This window comes from Girardinichthys multiradiatus, chromosome 8, assembly GCF_021462225.1.
Source record: "Girardinichthys multiradiatus isolate DD_20200921_A chromosome 8, DD_fGirMul_XY1, whole genome shotgun sequence".
Classification (NCBI taxonomy): domain Eukaryota; kingdom Metazoa; phylum Chordata; class Actinopteri; order Cyprinodontiformes; family Goodeidae; genus Girardinichthys; species Girardinichthys multiradiatus.
The window spans coordinates 23,805,007-23,826,069 of NC_061801.1; the positions used below are offsets into that span (position 1 = coordinate 23,805,007).

Below are 21,063 nucleotides of genomic sequence, written 5' to 3' on the forward strand. Positions count from 1 at the left end.
TTTTAATAACCTTTGAGTTTAATTTAACCGAGTACTCCACACCTGACAGAAAATTTAATTATAGTATATCATTATTAGACAATGCTGTAACAACCTTTAAAGAATCTGTTCCACTTTTAATTTCTTCATTATCACAGAAAAACACAATGGAGGGCAATAATTTTGTTTGTTCCCCTTCACATATTGATTCTTTTGTTCATAGTGTTTCTTCATCATTGCATGATGCATTAGACAATGTAGCCCCCTTGAAAAAGAAGGTAATCATTCATAGGAGGCTGGCTCCTTGGTTTAATTCAGAGCTGCGTACTTTAAAGCACAATGTTATAAAATTGGAGAGAAAATGGCGCTCTACACACCTAGAGGATTCCTACTTAATCTGGAAAAATAGCCTACTTTTGTATAAAAAGACACTTCGCCAAGCTAGAACAGCTTATTTCTCATCATTAATAGAAGAGAACAAGAATAATCCTAGGTTTCTCTTTAGTACAGTTACTAAACTTACACAGAGTCATAGCTCTGTTGAGCCATCCATTCCTTTAGCTCTCAGCAATCATTACTTTATGGGATTCTTCTTAAATAAAATTGATTCTATTAAAAATAAAATATTTGACATACTCCCGAAGATGATTACTTCATCCTCAACAAGTGAGACAACATTGGAAGTAACTGTAGAACCTGATTTGTGTTTGGACTGCTTTGATCCTGTGGAGCTTCCTGAGTTATCAGAAATATTAGCTTCATCTAAACCTTAAACTTGTATGTTAGACCCAATCCCAACCAAATTATTTAAGGAAGTGTTCCCTCTGATTACCAGCCCCATTTTAGATATGATTAATCTATCTTTAGTAAATGGATATGTACCACAGGCTTTTAAGTTAGCTGTAATTAAACCTTTACTTAAGAAACCTTCGCTCGATCGAGATGACTTGAAAAATTACAGACCTATATCCAATCTTCTATTCTTATCTAAAATTCTTGAGAAAATAGTTGCTAATCAAATGTGTGAGCATTTATACAGCAATGACCTGTTTGAAGAGTTTCAGTCAGGCTTCAGAGCTCATCATAGCACTGAAACAACTCTGCTGAAAGTCACTAATGATATTCTTATGGCCTCAGATAATGGACTTGTGTCTGTACTGGTTCTGTTAGATCTCAGTGCTGCATTTGATACAGTCGATCACAATATTCTCTTAGAAAGGCTGGAATATGCTGTAGGGATCAGAGGAACAGCGCTAGGCTGGTTTAAATCTTATCTGTCTGACAGATTCCAGTTTGTTCATGTAAATGATAAATAATTTTTAAACTCCAGGGTTAATTGTGGAGTACCACAGGGTTAAGTACTTGGGCCAATTCTCTTTACTATATATATGCTTCCAATAGGTCAAATTATCAGGCAGCATAGAATACATTTTCACTGTTACGCTGATGATACTCAGCTTTACTTATCCATAAATCCTGATGAGCCCAACCAGTTAGCTAGACTACAAGCATGTCTTGAAGATATAAAAACTTGGATGACTTTAAATTTTTTGCTTCTAAATTCAGACAAGACAGAAGTTGTCGTCTTTGGACCGGAGTCTTTAAAAAAAAACTGCTTAGTCAATCACTTAACCTGGATGGCATTAAATTGACCTCCGGTAATAAAGTAAAAAACCTTGGTGTTATTTTTGACCAGGACATGTCATTTAAATCCCATATTAAACAGGTTTCTAGGATTTCCTTCTTTCATCTCCGGAACATTGCCAAAATTAGAAATATCCTATCCAGGAGTGATGCTAAAAAACTAGTCCATGCATTTGTTACTTCAAGGCTGGACTATTGTAATTCGTTACTATCAGGATGTCCACAAAATGCAGTTAAAAGCCTTCAGCTGATTCAAAATGCTGCAGCAAGAATTCTGATGAAAATTAAAAAGAGAGATCATATTTTCCCTACTTTAGCTTCCCTTCATTGGCTCCCTGTTAAATCCAGAATAGAATTTAAAATTATCCTCCTCACATATAAAGCCCTTAATGATTTAGCTCCATCATACATCAGAGATCTGATTCTTCCATATGTTCCTAACAGAGCACTTCGTTCTCAGACTGCAGGTTTACTGGTGGTTCCTAGAGTCTCTAGAAGTAGAATGGGAGGCAGATCCTTTAGTTAACAGGCTCCTCTCCTGTGGAATCAGCTCCCAGTTTTAGTCCGTGATGCAGACACCCTGTCTACTTTTAAGGCTAGGCTTAAAACTTTCCTTTTTGATAAAGCTTATAGTTAGAGTGGCTTATGTTATCCTGAGCTATCTCTGTAGTTATGCCGCTATAGGCTTAGGCTGCTGGAGGACATAATGACCACTTTTACCCTCTTCGCTACATTCTCACACTACTCTCCAATTTTGCATTTTTTGCTGTTATTTCAGCTTTTAACTTTATGTTCTCTCTCTTTTCTCTTCCTAGAAGCTACACCTGGACTGACTCTGTGTCTACCTGTGACACCTTTCTGGAGAGGGGCATTGTCCAAGCTTCTGATGGCAACAACTTAATGCTCACCTTCTACAGATGATCCAATTGGCCCTGTCTTTCAGTGTTTAACCCTTTCTCTCTCCTTGACATGGCAATTGACTGAGCTTTTACCCTGACTAACTCTATGTGCTCTCTTTCAGACTCTAACCTTGAAAACTATCTATTCTTTCTTTCTAGATGAAACGACTAAAGGAGCTACAGGGGTTGGACAATGAAACTGAAACACCTGGTTTTAGACCACAATAATTTATTAGTATGGTGTAAGGCCTCCTTTTGCAGCCAATACAGCGTCAATTCATCTTGGGAATGACATATACAAGTCCTGCACAGTGGTCGGAGGGATTTTAAGCCATTCTTCTTGCAGGATAGTGGCCAGGTCACTACGTGATACTGGTGGAGGAAAACGTTTCCTGACTCGCTCCTCCAAAACACCCCAAAGTGGCTCAATAATATTTAGATCTGGTGACTGTGCAGGCCATGGGAGATGTTCAACTTCACTTTCATGTTCATCAAACCAATCTTTCACCAGTCTTGCTGTGTCTATTTGTGCATTGTCATCCTGATACACGGCACCGCCTTCAGGATACAATGTTTGAACCATTGGATGCTCATGGTCCTCAAGAATGGTTCGGTAGTCCTTGGCAGTGACGCGCCCATCTAGCACAAGTATTGGGCCAAGGGAATGCCATGATATGGCAGCCCAAACCATCACTGATCCACCCCCATGCTTCACTCTGGGCATGCAGCAGTCTGGGTGGTACGCTTCTTTGGGGCTTCTCCACACCCTAACTCTCCCGGATGTGGGGAAAACAGTAAAGGTGGACTCATCAGAGAACAATACATGTTTCACATTGTCCACAGCCCAAGATTTGCGCTCCTTGCACCATTGAAACTGACGTTTGGCATTGGCATGAGTGACCAAAGGTTTGGCTATAGCAGCCCGGCCGTGTATATTGACCCTGTGGAGCTCCCGACGGACAGTTCTGGTGGAAACAGGAGAGTTGAGGTGCACATTTAATTCTGCCGTGATTTGGGCAGCCGTGGTTTCTGGATACAATCCGGGTTAGCACCCGAACATCCCTTTCAGACAGCTTCCTCTTGCGTCCACAGTTAATCCTATTGGATGTGGTTCGTCCTTCTTGGTGGTATGCTGACATTACCCTGGATACCGTGGCTCTTAATACATCACAAAGACTTGCTGTCTTGGTCACAGATGCGCCAACAAGACGTGCACCAACAATTTGTCCTCTTTTGAACTCTGGTATGTCACCCATAATGTTGTGTGCATTTCAATATTTTGAGCAAAACTGTGCTCTTACCCTGCTAATTGAACCTTCACACTCTGCTCTTACTGGTGCAATGTGCAATCAATGAAGACTGGCTACCAGGCTGATCCAATTTAGCCATGAAACCTCCCACACTAAAATGACCGGTGTTTCAGTTTCATTGTCCAACCCCTGTACATCCATTAACATTTACTTCTCCTTCCCATAGAAAGGACTCCTGGATCAGTGCTTCTGTGTTCTCTTTGTGTCTCTGCTGTTCTCTCAAACCCCCAGTTGGTCGTGGCAGATGGCCGCTCACACTGAGCCTGGTTCTGCTGGAGGTTTCTTCCTCTTAAAAGGGAGTTTTTCCTCTCCACTGTCGCTACATGCATGCTCAGTATGAGGGATTGCTGCAAAGTCAACACCAGGAACTGTCCACTGTCTCTACATGCTCATCCAGGAGGAGTGAATGCTACAAATCTCTGACTCGATGCAATCTGCTGGGTTTTCTTAGATAGAAAAACTTTTTATCCAATTTGAATAAATAACTGAATCTAACTGCACTGTTCAATGGTTAGGATTAATTGGAATGTATGTACCTGACTTTTGTGAAGTGCCTTGAGACAACATGTGTTGTGAATTGGCGCTAAATAAATAAACTGAATTGAATTGAACTTAAACTGACTTAAGGACTGAGAGGACATGACAAAGGGAGACAGTTCCACAGTCTGGGTGCTGCTACAAAGAAGGCTCTATCACCTCTGGACTTTAGCCTGGCTTTAGGAACAGCCAACAGAAGTTGGTCAGTTGACCTCAGGGCTGTGGGTGGAATGTAAGGCTGCAACCGCTCACTTAAATAAGTCAGGCCCACAGAGTTTAAACACTTAAAAACAATCAATAAAACCTTGAATTTCACCCGAAAGTTGACAGGAAGCTTGTGAAGGCTGCACAAAACAGGGGTGATAGATTCATGCTTCTTTGTTCTGGTCAGCAGGCAGGCTGCAGCGTTTTGGGCATTTCTGTAAACGCTGCAGGGAACCCTGGTCTAAATCTATGTACAAAGAATTACAGTAATCCAGACCTGATGTTATAAATGCATGGATTGCTTTTTTCAAAGTCAGCCCGAGGAAGAGACATAAACAGTTTTGCATTGTTTTTGCCGTTTTAGTCTTGTTTCTGCTGTGCTCGATAATTGTATCTTTGTTATCAGACTACAAAAATGGCCGACCGGGTTAAAGTGGAGCGATCTTTGACCTCAAGTGGGGCGGGACGTGAAATGCTTCAACAGCAATTAAGGAGATGGCACCTCAGAACAGGGGTAAAAGAGGAGCTTGTGGAGCTACAATGAGGAAGTCAGATCAAAGCATTGCAGTTCCACTTTATATAGACCACAACTGAATGATTAAACTGTGAAAAGGAAGCATTTAACAGCATGATATGTCCCTATTAGGGTTTTAATTGGAAACTAACATTCATTTCAGTGTACCTCCAAACCTTAATGCAGCTAGGGCAATATGATCTTAATTTTTGATTTTATGAAATCCGTAAAAAAGAAGGAAAGACAGTTTTTCTTGAATCCAAATGTTTAATTGGTACATATCAAGTATTATTATGACATGTATAAAATTTCAGATCACAATATGAAGCAATGAAACTTTCCAAACTGGCATGTGCTGCAGATGTTTGAGTCTGCCAACATAAAACTGACTAATGATTAAAACAAAACGTTAGCAACTAAAAAAATCAGTAGAAAATTGGAGTACGGACAGAGATAACAATAAGCATTCTAGGAAAACCTAATGGGATTGCTCAAATTTTCAGTAGAGTGCAATAAAAAAATAAAACAACACAGCACTGAAGCCAAGCGTCCACAAGACGTCTAGAAGTTAGTACTATAGGTTCACGGAGAGCAGAAAAAGAGAGGAGCAAAGGAGCAAAGGTCACAACAGAGAGAGAGCAGGGCTGCTAGCTTATCAGCCAATGCAGGAAATAAAATAATCTCAACAAGATAATGCACATCACATTTAGCTTTAAAGACTGTAGTAGAATTTGTACTTGCATGTTACTGATTAAAAAAAAAAAAAAATCCTGAATGACTGAACAGAAACAAGGACATCACCACAAACAGCCTGCAGATGAACGACTGTGGTCGCTGAGTTGCATATGAACAGAAACGTGAGTCTGAAAGGCTTACTGAACAAAAGTGTCATAAAGTCAGCCTCACACATAACCTGGCTTTGCCACGAAGGCTGGTGAGCTTGCTGTTGAAAATGGGCTACATTTTCTCTTCCCCCCACACCCAAACAAAACTAATCCGATACATTATCTGAACTTCGGCACTGCATGTGACCTCTGGCAACGTTATAGATCAGCGCAGAAAACGCCACCTATGCTCTCCATCGCATTTATTTTGGTTCCCATTAAACCTGCCAACCTGGGTCATTTTGAAGTACCATACCAGCAGGTGCAAATCTGTCTCAGTCACTACAGAAGATCAGCTTGCATTTATATATGCTAATGTATAAAAGAAAACATATTTAGTGATCTCTGATAGCTCGAAATAGTAGACAAAGATGAAGATGGACCATATTTTGAACATGTAAGAGTTACATGACCACTAAAAGCTTTGGGTTATAAAACTTTGGAAAAGATCTAAGTCAATGTGACTTAAAAGGATCAAAAGAATGAAAAACAGTGAGAATCTTCTTCAAGATCTTTACAATATCCATTTATAGCAATTAAAATTAGCTAATAATTAATTATTCATTTTTAATTTCTTTTAGTTTTCTGGTTTTAACAAGTTAAATACAAAAAATGTTTTTTTTCACCCATAATAATAAATGCTTAATTTCTGACATGGTTTTAGCTTTGGTTATTCCCATTTTTAAAAAATGTGGGAATCTTTCAGTGGACATAATGGTCACACCGGTTGATCCAAGGTTATTATTTTGGGGCTACACATACTTCTGTGACCCCGTGTACACAAAAAAATATAAAATAAATCTTCTAGTTATAGATCCTTATTAATTGTACACAAGCAGAACAAAGAAAGAAATTCATTTCCCCTCTTATTATGTTTTTAAACCAATAATAGTTTTGATACCATTGTGATATTTGATCAATATATATATTACGAATGCCTTTTTCTAATGCACCATCCTTTCTTTAATATGAGCAAAAAGTGTATGATTTAATGAAATAACCAGCCGCCGAGGATTTTTTGCTTTGTCACAGGTATTGTTTTTAGTCAGAACATACCCAGTCTTGCACTTGACTCTGTTAGCATGTAGCTACTAACATCAGTATGTTAAATGATGCTTGAGGCAGTAGAGCTGCCTTTATGATTGGCTCATTTTCAGACACACTTTGGTCTGTATAATGTCCATTTAGAGGTTTGCAGATCTATTTTGGGATTTTTCTCATTCTGTGCTTTTATGGAGAACCTCTTGCCCTCTTTGGTATGACACACCCAGATTACCACTTCTCTTTTGCCTAAATTTTAAGAGCCCTGTTGTTCACTCTTTGCTTAAAACCTACTATACCTACAGTATGCACCCGTTATAGGTTTATACTGGTATATTTAAGAAAGAACAGCTTAGGCATGTGCCGGATTTTCTCGTTGAGAGTAAATCCCGGAGAACGCGTTAGGGTGACCAGACTTCATTGCAGCTGTATAAAGCACCTTCCCTAGCTGTTGCTGTGCACTAGATGCCAGCTGGCTGTAATGAGGCTACTTGTTGTGAAAACTAAGTAACGCAGATGGTGTTCTTTTAAAATGACATTTGGCAGCTTGGAAGCACATGTCAGCTAAGCAACTGCAGGCTAGCTTCCTGTGTAGATAGCTCGGGTAAATACCCAGCTAACATGGTTTTTTATACTTAAATTTGCGAGTGTTCATGTTCTATTTTTGCTCAAAGTCTATGTTATAGATAATATTATAACTCTATTAATCATGTTGAATTATTTCCATAGCAATAGGAATAATTGTCGCTTTTCAGTTTCAAAAAGAAGAAATTAGGTAATTTTATAAATATTTGTTTATTATTTTTGTGTGAATATGAACTATGGTGTTTTTACTGTAGGCTATCATACAATAAGAATCATATACCGACCTGAAGCATATTCTGTTTGACCTTTGGGTTTGCAATTTAGCAGACCATTAACTGGCACAGAAGAAAGAAAACAAAAACGAAAAATAGAAAAGACCTCATGCGCTACGCTGCATAACCGAAGGCAAAAATTATTTTACATGGAATTAAAACCAAAGAGCAACTAAGTGTTATTTTTTCAAATATCGACTAAGCATGTACTGATGAAAATCTCACTATATGATGAACTTAAGTAAAAGTACCAGTTTTACAATGTTTACACAAAACGCTAACACATTACTTAAAAACATCTTAAAAACCTTTCAAACTTATTTTGCATGAAATTATACTTTTCTTTGTTTTTTTGCAGAGTAATAGAAGTAGAAGAGGCTTATGTTATCAAGTTAATTAGTAAGGCTTTCTGCTGGGATAGCTAGCCTGCAGTCAGTTGCCAAACAGATGCAAATATTTTCAAACGACCAAATTTGTCTTCCTGTAAGACAGGGAAATGTTTATGAGCCTTCTTTCAGCCAGCTATCAGGCAGTGTGCTGCAACAGGTGTAAGGGGAGGAGCGTGAAGCTACAGCACAATGGAAAACTAACACTTTTGAAACCACCTGATTTTAAAACCGTTATACCTTCATACCGGTAACCATGCCTAATGGTGACAAAGCTTACAACACTAATCCATTTTACTTTCTTTCAGGTATTAGCGCCCGTCACGAAGGTGTCTGACCCTGTCGGGGAGTAGAAGTGTGCTGCCGTTGTATAAATCTCAGTTCCCACAATCTGAGACACCATTTTCTGGCTGGAATGTGACAAACATATCCAAACATGGCTATGCGACTACTTGTTGGGCTACTTTTCAGATACTAAAAGCTCACCAGTGAACATTTACTGCAACAAGCAGAAGAATAGCAGATAAATATTTGCTGAGAACATTTTGATCAAAATATCTTTGAAAAAACTCTTGCTTGAATGTGGTAACCTGGTAACATCAAGGACAAACACAGTCTCGCCTTTCAGACATCACTGCAAACAACATTCATTAAAGCATTTGTGTGGTAAATAAGGAGAAAAACCAAAGTACACTCTTCTGATGTTCAAGAAATGTCTGGTGGATTTTATTCAGCATAGATTTTTACCCCTAACACTTTTCCCACAAATCACCCCTTTACCTTTAAGTTTAGTTTAAGTAAGTGCTTCCTCTAGCTTCATGTTGAACCTAAAAAGACACAAAAAAATCGAAACAGCTAATTTCCATTTTCTTCCCCTTCTGACCTAGGTGAAGCGTTATTTATTCCCGTTAGCTCAATAGAAAGAAATTAGACGGTTTCAAGTGACATGTGCACCAGACACGATGCAGGAAAATGGACCAGAACCAGACTACTCTAGAAACAAGCGTATAGCACGAGTCACTAATATAGTGCTTCATTTTTACAAAATAGTGTGTAAAACCCCTTACTTTGAGAATCTCTCACTCAAATGTACCCTTTTCTAGCACCATAAACTGCCACATGGCAAGTAAGAGAATATTTTAAATGACCTCTGCATGTTTGTGTAAAACTGCATACATGGTACAGTACGTAAAATGCAGGTTGGCAGGAATTTAAATGTTGCTTTCAAGAATGAATTTGCACCCCAACAATGTACTGCGTGTCAATTAACAGCCAGCGGGCAACGTAGTGGAAGGAAAAAAAACTGCAAGGGAGAAAAGATCTTGAGACGTAAGGGGTAAGGTAAGGGGGCTTTTTGTGCATTTGTTTTTGTGCCCACTTCTTGTGGCTGGAGTGGCAAGGTGAGGAAATGTCCTTAGTTTGGATTTTAGTCTGGTGATGTAAATGGAGACGGTCCAAGTTCAGTAGATGACGTCGGTCTCTAACTGAGGTGGATTGTGTGTAGATGATTGTATACATAAATGGCTGTAAATGCAAAATACATTTGCCCGTGGGTACGTACATTATGTGAGTGCAATGCATTTCAAAGTGGAGCTCTAAGTACTTGACAGTATACGAGGTTGCACAGAATGGATGCTTATGTGCATGTATTCTACTCATACATGTAAATTAGGCCTCATCGGCCCTTGCTGTAGCCGGGAAAGAACTGGTCGAGCAGAATCTGAAGCTTCTTGTTTTGGTTCATGGCATAGTCCTTGCCTAGGTCGTGGCGGCAGGCGGGGCAGGTGTACACCGCTGCCCGAAATGACCGCTGCAGACAAGTCTGAGGACACAAGATGCCAGGGTAATTATGGGAAACTGGAATTTTTTTTTTTACAGGAGTTATGTATAAAGAACATCTAGTAGGATGCACAGAACATATACCTTGCAGACGTTGTGTGCGCAGACGGTGGTGATAGGCTGGAAGGCCAGCTCCTGGCAGCAGACACACATGAAGATCTGCTCCAGCTTTCGCAGGAAATTCTTTTAAGGGAAAACAATTTCAGATGTTTTTAGAGTATCAAATATAGATGTAGTAATCTCAAATCTTATTATTGAAACCAAAAAAAGTTCCAAACCAAAAAACATCAGCAACCATCTTGTAACCCTTACTTTCTCTGGGTGATGTAGGGTTTTTATTTATCTACTTAACACAACAAGTAAGAAGATTTGTGTTTGATTTATTGTTTTTTTGTTGCAACAATGCCTCTTGGCAATAAAACATTTACAGTTGAAAAGCATGTTTATTATCCCTTAAATGGTGCGACATTACATAGCTTATTCTGCTACTGACTCTTGCTTGATGCCGTTTGTTAAATTAAATGATTTAAGTTTAAAGAGTAAATTATAAATGTAATATTAGTAATTTAACAAGTTCTTCATTTAACAAACTGACGCCTCAGTTGTGTGTGATAGAAACATACATAACCACAACAGCCTGGCACCACCTCCTCCTGCTGGTGGTAACTAGCTTGGTCAAACACTGCTGTGGGACGGAATGCCATTCCTTAACATGTACTGTTCACAAGTTAGCTAATGTGGTTTTGTTGGTCCCTCTAGGACGAACAGCACGCCCAAGCTGATGCCATAAATGTTCAAGGAGTTAGGAGTTAGAAGTCTCTGATAAACCCCTCTCTCTGGGGCTGGGCACTGGCATCTTGGAGGATAGCGTTTATCCCTAAGGTTAACAGAATCTCATCTCCATATCTCTTTGCATGGTGATTACCTCCAATGAATGTTTTTTTTTTCCCAGTGAGGGACATACTTCCCCACACCATCACACTGCCTCCACCAAAAGCTGTTTAGCATTGGCAGAGGGGATATAGCAAGTTTTTGTGGCTTCTACTCAAGCCTCAGATGCTTTTTTTTAGAGGGGAAACAAAGAAAATATAACTGTCCAGGACAAATTTCCTTACTTTTCTGTGCCAAGTAATTTTTTCACACTAATGCTAATTACTTTAATCATCCTACTCATTAACACAAGATGCTGAAGACAACTAAAATGTCTTTGTTTCTAAATATTATAGAAATGCAGTGTAGCTGCGGAGCTGTGTAACACTGACTGCTCTCCCTCGCACATACAAGGTGATGCCAGCTCTGGCTCCTGATATAGATAAAGTTAAAATGTTTTGGTAGTTATACCGGTCCTTCCTTAAGGTGCTCCATGGCTTCATCCCAGAGCTTCTTATTGGCTGTGTCATCTTGGATCAGCTGCTGTTGCTGCTCGGTCAGCTGAAAGGTCTCCTCTATCTTGACACGTTTAGGTGGAGGCTCGGTCTCTGGTTGCAATTCTGGTAAAGAGACAGCACGATAATTCAAACTCAGCAGCAAATTTTGCACAGCAAAAACATGCTGGTATACTGAAAGGTAAGAAAAACTATTACATAAACAATGAAGCAGAGTGTGACAGTTAATATGTAGATTATTGGAGAAATTAATGTGGCATCTTGAAGAGGTTTTTAGTGATCACACTGGTCTCACCTGTCCTCTTCTCACAACACCCTTTCTGACCTGCTGTGAGCATCATCTTTAAAAGCACCCACCAGTTTCTCCGGTTGTCTTCTGCTCTCCATTACTTTGTGGTGCGTCCTCTTTCATCTGGGCTTCTGGAGGCTCGCCCCCCTCCTCCTCCTCCACCTGCTCCTCCTCCTCCTTCGCCTCCTCCTCCTCTTTCGTTTTAATCTTTCGCCTCCGTGGCCTCCCCCTTCCAGGATAGTGCTTACTGCGACCGCCACGACCAGGTCTAGCGCAGGCCTCCTTCTTTGTTTTGTTGGCCATTGCTGCCAAATAGCCTGGTGGGTACTGGAGGAAAAGACGATTAAGAGAACCTTTTCTGTGTGCACAGTGCTGTGAAAATGTATTTGCCCCTTAAACACATGTTCTGGCAAAGATAACCTGCATAAATATTAAATGCAGTTTTCAAATGATGATTTCATTCACTGAAGGAAAAGAACGTGTCCAAAACAAACGTGCCCCATGTGAAAATGCAAGTTCCCCTAAACCTAATTAACAACCCTGGCAGCAACAAATGCCATTAAGCATTTGGAATAACTAGCCAAGAGTCTTTTAACACTGCTGTGGAGGAAATTTGGCCCACGTTTTGCTAAATTGCCCAGGTTCTGAAGCAGAAAAGCAGCCCTATACCACCACCATCATGTTTGACTATCAGTATTATGTTGTTTTTAACAAATCCTATTAGTTTTCTGTCAGATGTAATGGGAAGCACAGCGTTTAAAAAGTCACAACTTTCTTTCGTCAGTCTACAGAAATATTTATTGAAAAACTTGGCAAATGTGAGACAAGCCTTTGTGTTCTTTTTATTCAGAAGATTTAGCCAAAACATGCGGTTAAGGTGCGATGGTGGCACAGGGGTAGCGCACGCGACACGGGTACATACTCATCACCTCACAAGGGAGGCTGTTTCATGAAAGGCCAAGTTGGTTTGTACAGCTTTTCCACCTTAATAATTTAAATCATTTGAAAATTTTTATTTTGTATTAACTCTGTTTATCTTGGTCTCATATTAAAATTTGTTTGATGATCTCAGAAATGTTTGTGTGACAAAAAAATCTGTATGGGAGCAAATTAAAATTTCTGTATTTATTTGCTTTAATTCCATTTGCGTTTTTTAAAAACCAGAAACATGTCATAGAATTGTCAGCTGCACACTTAACCTTCTCCACTGCATAAGCAACAGTCTAACCTGAACTAAAAGGCCCAGTTTCTTTATCCGGTCCAGTCCTTCAGTGGTCCACGGTGCTGGCTCCAGATCGTCTCGTCTCAGCAGGTACCTCCACACCAAATAACCACACTTTCCGATCTCCGGCCAGTACTTTACTACCTGTGGACCATCGCAATGCAACACTTTAAAACCCACAGTAGTCTATGGCAGCGTTTCTGCACCATCTCTACATTTTAAGCTGCATTATTTAAACTAAGCACATTTTTTAAAATGCATAACCCCACAGGATACCTTGTAAATACCATCGTAGCGGTTTCCTTCTTCTGGAGCATATTTGCTGATGCGTCTACCTTTAGAGCTGCGTACCACTCTCACTGGTTTTCCTGCCCGCCAGTTTCTGGACTCGGCTCCATCTTTATCGTTCAGGGGTGCATCACAGTTTAAGGCCAATGCCCTGCAATTGGTCAAAACAGAATGTTTTATCTCCAGAACGCGGATTCAAATCTCCATCAACTGAGCAAATATCCAAACAAGTCTATTAGAGTATAATCCATGTTGGCAGTCAGATTTTTAAAGTAAGGGATATTTTTAGGTGTTGTACCTATTCATGTGAGTCAGCGTTTGGTCAAAACAGTGCTCTCCAATCCGTTTGTTTCCTGAGAGGTCACGACCCCCACTGCCTGTGTAGGTGAATTCATCTCCCCGGTCCTACCACAGATGATCACAGACACAACAACAGAAATGGAGCAAATGAGACATCCCTGTGCTTCCTGTGTGGCTGAACTGACCAGCAGCAAGAGTAAAAACCCACCACTTCGTCCTCAAAGCCTCCGGCTAACACCAGCGAATAGGAGCCGTCATTGCTGCGCCCGTGGATGCCTCCGACGTGCGGCCTGTGAACGCCTGCCTCACTCACCTGAGTAATAAGGCAGTCGTGAAGGGAGAGAAAATGTATACCGCTTTGTTTTTCCTTACTAGAAAGAAATAAAAAGACCAACCTGCACTCTGAATTTCCAGGTGGTTCCCACAGGAATGCCAGGAATAGGTCCATAATGATTTGAGGGAACAATTGTGCATTCTTTAGTGCGCCCCACGCAGGCCATACCCTGCAATTACATCAAAGAAGGGAGCTTTTCAGCGTGATGAAACAGTTGAACAGCAAATGTTTACATTGCACCTCTAAGGTTCCCCTAGAAAAGGGTGAAAATCAAATCAAATGAAGAGAAAGCTGCAGTAAGTATTTAAAGATAAGGTCAGAGATTTAGAAGGTTAGGGTCCAGATTCAGATGTTACAAATTAGTTTTAAAGTCCGACAATAAAGTAAAAGTGGTTTATTTTAAGAGTTATAGGGTCGTGACAGTTTTAAAGTCAAGCATGAACACTGTGTGACTCAGAGCACTTAAATGTATCCAAGTGAATAAGGCGGGCTGTTTTCAATTAGTAAACGTAAAAAAACATTCTGGTAAAGAAGTGAGTTATTTTCCACGGGCTGTTCCAGGAAAGTGGCTAAATGGAGCCTAATGGCATTGTTCACATCACACCATGAAGAGGAGCGTCATGGAGACGGCATTTTCATGACCGAAAAGAGCCAAAAACTGTACACACAAGAAGACTGGGGAGGTTTCAGAAAAATGCATAACAAATAATCTCTTTAAAGAACTCATTTCAATAAAAGTTCAGCATTTATGTTCTACCTCCTTAGTTAAAGGTATTTATTGGCATAATTTTTTTTTATAACACTTTGATATTTTAGCACAAAGTTTATCTCGTGGGGTTTCATAATTTGCATGATGCACAAATAATAAACACCATAATGCAGAGACTGGATTCTGATTTAGCAGTGCAGTAAGGAGCTATTTCACAGTTCAATCATCTCTATGTTGGGTTTGGCATCTGAACCAGACCCAGATTAAGAACCAAGTGTCCAGTTTTAAACCATGTTCCACGAGGGTCTACAGCCTTTATTGATTTTGTTAATGAGTGTGCATCTATTATTTAATTAGAACTCAAAAGCTTAGACTGAAGAAAACTTACATTTTGATGCTGCAAATCAATGAAAAAATAAATGTCCTTCTTTTGAGAAATTCAGATTTTTAGCTTTTAGATATCGGAGACCTGGAAACCTAAACGTCCATACTCTGTTTTAGCACAATTAAATGCAAATTCTTTACTATTCCATACTTTTCAAGACTAGATAAGAATCCAGCAAAATGTTTCTATTGTTTCATATCTTGAGCTTATGTCTGATGGCTTGAGTCTTCTTTTTCTAGTAATCAACTCCTAATTTGTTTTCACCTTACAGTTTATCCAGTTGCTGCTAAAGTGAATGCTTAGACCTTCCCTTACAGAGCAGCTATCTGTCCCACCCGTATTATTCTCCCCTTTCTTACCTTTCCCCAGTCTCGTTGACTCTCAGTGGTAGCCGAAGGCATTTTGGCTTTCTTCTTGCTGGCTTTGAGCTTCTCACCTGCCTTGACGACCTCACTGGTGTCATTTTTACAGGTTGGGCAGTACCTGGCAGAATAAAAGGAAATCACTTCCTGCTAGGTCTTCAATGTCTCACAGCTTTAGGGTATGAAAAGAGTCATGCAAAATCCAAAACATAGTTCCCTCCACAATTATTGACACACGTCACTATGTACAGTGAAGACGATGGCAATGGAAGTAAAGAATATCTCTAAAGCTCACTGATAGAGGACAGAAAGTATCCATAAAAAGTATTTGCTTAATGATTTTTCATAGATCATCAGCAGGAGAGCCAATATTTGTGGAAGACGCTGTACAGGTCCTTCTCAAAATATTAGCATATTGTGATAAAGTTCATTATTTTCCATAATGTCATGATGAAAATTTAACATTCCTATATTTTAGATTCATTGCACACTAACTGAAATATTTCAGGTCTTTTATTGTCTTAATACGGATGATTTTGGCATACAGCTCATGAAAACCCAAAATTCCTATCTCACAAAATTAGCATATTTCATCCGACCAATAAAAGAAAAGTGTTTTTAATACAAAAAACGTCAACCTTCAAATAATCATATACAGTTATGCACTCAATACTTGGTCGGGAATCCTTTGGCAGAAATGACTGCTTCAAAGCGGCGTGGCATGGAGGCAATCACCCTGTGGCACTGCTGAGGTCTTATGGAGGCCCAGGATGCTTCGATAGCGGCCTTTAGCTCATCCAGAGTGTTGGGTCTTGAGTCTCTCAACGTTCTCTTCACAATATCCCACAGATTCTCTATGGGGTTCAGGTCAGGAGAGTTGGCAGGCCAATTGAGCACAGTGATACCATGGTCAGTAAACCATTTACCAGTGGTTTTGACACTGTGAGCAGGTGCCAGGTCGTGCTGAAAAATGAAATCTTCATCTCCGTAAAGCTTTTCAGCAGATGGAAGCATGAAGTGCTCCAAAATCTCCTGATAGCTAGCTGCATTGACCCTGCCCTTGATAAAACACAGTGGACCAACACCAGCAGCTGACACGGCACCCCAGACCATCACTGACTGTGGGTACTTGACACTGGACTTCTGGCGCTTCTGCCGCTGTTTCTGGTTCAAAAGTGGCTTGACCTGGGGAATGCGGCACCTGTAGCCCATTTCCTGCACACGCCTGTGCACGGTGGCTCTGGATGTTTCTACTCCAGACTCAGTCCACTGCTTCCGCAGGTCCCCCAAGGTCTGGAATCGGCCCTTCTCCACAATCTTCCTCTTCTTGTTGTGCAGCGTTTTCTGCCACACTTTTTCCTTCCCACAGACTTCCCACTGAGGTGCCTTGATACAGCACTCTGGGAACAGCCTATTCGTTCAGAAATTTCTTTCTGTGTCTTACCCTCTTGCTTGAGGGTGTCAATAGTGGCCTTCTGGACAGCAGTCAGGTCGGCAGTCTTACCCATGATTGGGGTTTTGAGTGATGAACCCGGCTGGGAGTTTTAAAGGCCTCAGGAATCTTTTGCAGGTGTTTAGAGTTAACTCGTTGATTCAGATGATTAGGTTCATAGCTCGTTTAGAGACCCTTTTAATGATATGCTAATTTTGTGAGATAGGAATTTTGGGTTTTCATGAGCTGTATGCCAAAATCATCCGTATTAAGACAATAAAAGACCTGAAATATTTCAGTTAGTGTGCAATGAATCTAAAATATAGGAATGTTAAATTTTCATCATGACATTATGGAAAATAATGAACTTTATCACAATATGCTAATATTTGTGGAAGACGCTGTACATGCTGGTGTTATTCTGAGACAAAGAGATTGAGAAATTAAATTTATATCTGTGAGAAATGTATAAAACTCAGAGTTTTTACAGGACAGTTACTGCAATTCTAAGTAGAAAATCTAGCACATTTTAAAGTTAAAAGCACATATTATGTACCGTCAGGTTATACAGGTACCAAAGAATAAGCAGATATTTATGAATATATGAAATGATGAAGCCACTGCCTTATGTAAAAGAAAAATGATTCACATATAAAATAAAAAAATCGGCACACATAAGGAACACACTGGGGTGAAAAAAAATTGAATTTAAGGAATTTCTCCTCTCAGTGGTAGCCGAAGGCATTTTGGCTTTCTTCTTGCTGGCTTTGAGCTTCTCACCTGCCTTGACGACCTCACTGGTGTCATTTTTACAGGTTGGGCAGTACCTGGCAGAATAAAAGGAAATCACTTCCTGCTAGGTCTTCAATGTCTCACAGCTTTAGGGTATGAAAAGAGTCATGCAAAATCCAAAACATAGTTCCCTCCACAATTATTGACACACGTCACTATGTACAGTGAAGACGATGGCAATGGAAGTAAAGAATATCTCTAAAGCTCACTGATAGAGGACAGAAAGTATCCATAAAAAGTATTTGCTTAATGATTTTTCATAGATCATCAGCAGGAGAGCCAATATTTGTGGAAGACGCTGTACAGGTCCTTCTCAAAATATTAGCATATTGTGATAAAGTTCATTATTTTCCATAATGTCATGATGAAAATTTAACATTCCTATATTTTAGATTCATTGCACACTAACTGAAATATTTCAGGTCTTTTATTGTCTTAATACGGATGATTTTGGCATACAGCTCATGAAAACCCAAAATTCCTATCTCACAAAATTAGCATATTTCATCCGACCAATAAAAGAAAAGTGTTTTTAATACAAAAAACGTCAACCTTCAAATAATCATATACAGTTATGCACTCAATACTTGGTCGGGAATCCTTTGGCAGAAATGACTGCTTCAAAGCGGCGTGGCATGGAGGCAATCACCCTGTGGCACTGCTGAGGTCTTATGGAGGCCCAGGATGCTTCGATAGCGGCCTTTAGCTCATCCAGAGTGTTGGGTCTTGAGTCTCTCAACGTTCTCTTCACAATATCCCACAGATTCTCTATGGGGTTCAGGTCAGGAGAGTTGGCAGGCCAATTGAGCACAGTGATACCATGGTCAGTAAACCATTTACCAGTGGTTTTGACACTGTGAGCAGGTGCCAGGTCGTGCTGAAAAATGAAATCTTCATCTCCGTAAAGCTTTTCAGCAGATGGAAGCATGAAGTGCTCCAAAATCTCCTGATAGCTAGCTGCATTGACCCTGCCCTTGATAAAACACAGTGGACCAACACCAGCAGCTGACACGGCACCCCAGACCATCACTGACTGTGGGTACTTGACACTGGACTTCTGGCGCTTCTGCCGCTGTTTCTGGTTCAAAAGTGGCTTGACCTGGGGAATGCGGCACCTGTAGCCCATTTCCTGCACACGCCTGTGCACGGTGGCTCTGGATGTTTCTACTCCAGACTCAGTCCACTGCTTCCGCAGGTCCCCCAAGGTCTGGAATCGGCCCTTCTCCACAATCTTCCTCTTCTTGTTGTGCAGCGTTTTCTGCCACACTTTTTCCTTCCCACAGACTTCCCACTGAGGTGCCTTGATACAGCACTCTGGGAACAGCCTATTCGTTCAGAAATTTCTTTCTGTGTCTTACCCTCTTGCTTGAGGGTGTCAATAGTGGCCTTCTGGACAGCAGTCAGGTCGGCAGTCTTACCCATGATTGGGGTTTTGAGTGATGAACCCGGCTGGGAGTTTTAAAGGCCTCAGGAATCTTTTGCAGGTGTTTAGAGTTAACTCGTTGATTCAGATGATTAGGTTCATAGCTCGTTTAGAGACCCTTTTAATGATATGCTAATTTTGTGAGATAGGAATTTTGGGTTTTCATGAGCTGTATGCCAAAATCATCCGTATTAAGACAATAAAAGACCTGAAATATTTCAGTTAGTGTGCAATGAATCTAAAATATAGGAATGTTAAATTTTCATCATGACATTATGGAAAATAATGAACTTTATCACAATATGCTAATATTTGTGGAAGACGCTGTACATGCTGGTGTTATTCTGAGACAAAGAGATTGAGAAATTAAATTTATATCTGTGAGAAATGTATAAAACTCAGAGTTTTTACAGGACAGTTACTGCAATTCTAAGTAGAAAATCTAGCACATTTTAAAGTTAAAAGCACATATTATGTACCGTCAGGTTATACAGGTACCAAAGAATAAGCAGATATTTATGAATATATGAAATGATGAAGCCACTGCCTTATGTAAAAGAAAAATGATTCACATATAAAATAAAAAAATCGGCACACATAAGGAACACACTGGGGTGAAAAAAAATTGAATTTAAGGAATTTCTCCGAACACATCTTCTTACTTAAGTAACAAACCACAGAGCAACTAAAATGCCTTCATCTTTTATCTGTCATCTGCACTAGCAAATTGCAAACTTGTTTTGGTCAAACTTTATAAAACCTTAATTTTAACATGAATAGATGTTGGGATTTCTATTTTCATCCTCAGTTTTTTTACGCTCTCTTAAAGCCAGTTGATAAAATGCTAAGCATTGTTTCACAGCAATTAAAATACAAAGAGCTGGAACTATAGTGGTATATCATCATAACTAATATTTGTGCTGTTTTAGTTACAACAAATGGCAAAGTATTAAATTAACTGCAACCTATAGGTGAATTATTCAACTATTTCAAATTGATTTTACTATCAATCAGCATTTAATTACGGTGTAAATACACTTCAGCCCACGCTGAACTCCATCTAATTAGCATTTGTAAAATGACTGAAGTTGCTGCTCTCAGTCGCTCTCTCACCAGTCCTCGTCATCTGGGATGGTGGCCAGCGGTGGGTTGAGACAGTAAATGTGGAACGCCATGTTGCACTCATCACACAGCAGCTGCATGTGAGCGTCCTGCTTCCCGCCGCACACGCAGCAGGAGCAGAATCGACACTCTGCCTCAGGGTCGGCCTTGCAGTGCTTGCACTCGGGTCCACTCTTCCCTTGAGCCGCAAACGAGACGAAATTACCCATAGTCACATATTTATTACTAGTAATAAACAGTACCTTGCAAAAGTATTGACAGGATTTGAACTTTTCTATATGTATCTGACGCAACATAGCAACACAAAGGAGCACATAACTGTGAAGTGGAAGTAAAATACACGGTTTTTGCATTTTTGCTAATATAATTCTGAAAAGTGTCCAATGAATTCACCCCCCTTTTACTCAGATACCCCTAAAACTTCAGAGCAAACACGGCTGTACTGTGAAGGCCTCAGAACTTTGTCAGAGAACATTAAAGAACCAACCGCATAATAAAGACCAAGGAACACACCAGACGGGTCAGGGATAAAGTTACGTGGGTCAGAGGATGAATGAAGCTGCAGAGCATTAATTAAAACTAGACCCGACAGAGGTTGAAAAAGACTTGAGACAAGGATAGAAGATCACCTTCAGGCAGGACAACCTTAAACATTCAGCCAGAGCTACACTGGAACGGTTAACATCAGAGCATATTCATGTGTTAGAATGGCCCAGTCAAATTTATGACCTAAATTCAATTAAATTAATAATCTGTAGCAAGACTTAACAGATGCTTTCTATCCAATCTGACTGAGTCTAGGCTATCTAGCAAAGAAGAATTGGCAAAAATAGATGTGCAAAGCTGGTAGGAACATACACTAAAAGACTTGTGATGGGAACTGCTGTGAAGCTGTGAAGGGTAGTTCTATAAAGTATTGACTCACA

General features: G+C 40.0%; 1 protein-coding gene across 1 annotated transcript in view; it reads right to left on the minus strand.

Annotated features, from left to right (window-relative positions):
• Positions 1-5,334: 5,334 nt before the first annotated feature.
• The window catches only part of LOC124872453 (E3 ubiquitin-protein ligase UHRF2-like), a 42,206-nt gene continuing 26,477 nt past the window's right edge, over positions 5,335-21,063 (minus strand). Inside the window, exons 6-16 of the mRNA XM_047372476.1 lie at positions 20,129-20,315; positions 15,366-15,489; positions 13,974-14,081; positions 13,787-13,891; positions 13,577-13,683; positions 13,267-13,429; positions 12,997-13,134; positions 11,837-12,095; positions 11,436-11,584; positions 10,179-10,277; positions 5,335-10,077 (exon numbers count right to left, since the gene is read on the minus strand). Coding sequence (XP_047228432.1) covers positions 9,931-10,077; positions 10,179-10,277; positions 11,436-11,584; positions 11,837-12,095; positions 12,997-13,134; positions 13,267-13,429; positions 13,577-13,683; positions 13,787-13,891; positions 13,974-14,081; positions 15,366-15,489; positions 20,129-20,315 — 1,586 coding nt within the window. The 3' untranslated portion in view covers positions 5,335-9,930. The remainder of the gene's footprint in view (positions 10,078-10,178; positions 10,278-11,435; positions 11,585-11,836; positions 12,096-12,996; positions 13,135-13,266; positions 13,430-13,576; positions 13,684-13,786; positions 13,892-13,973; positions 14,082-15,365; positions 15,490-20,128; positions 20,316-21,063) is intronic.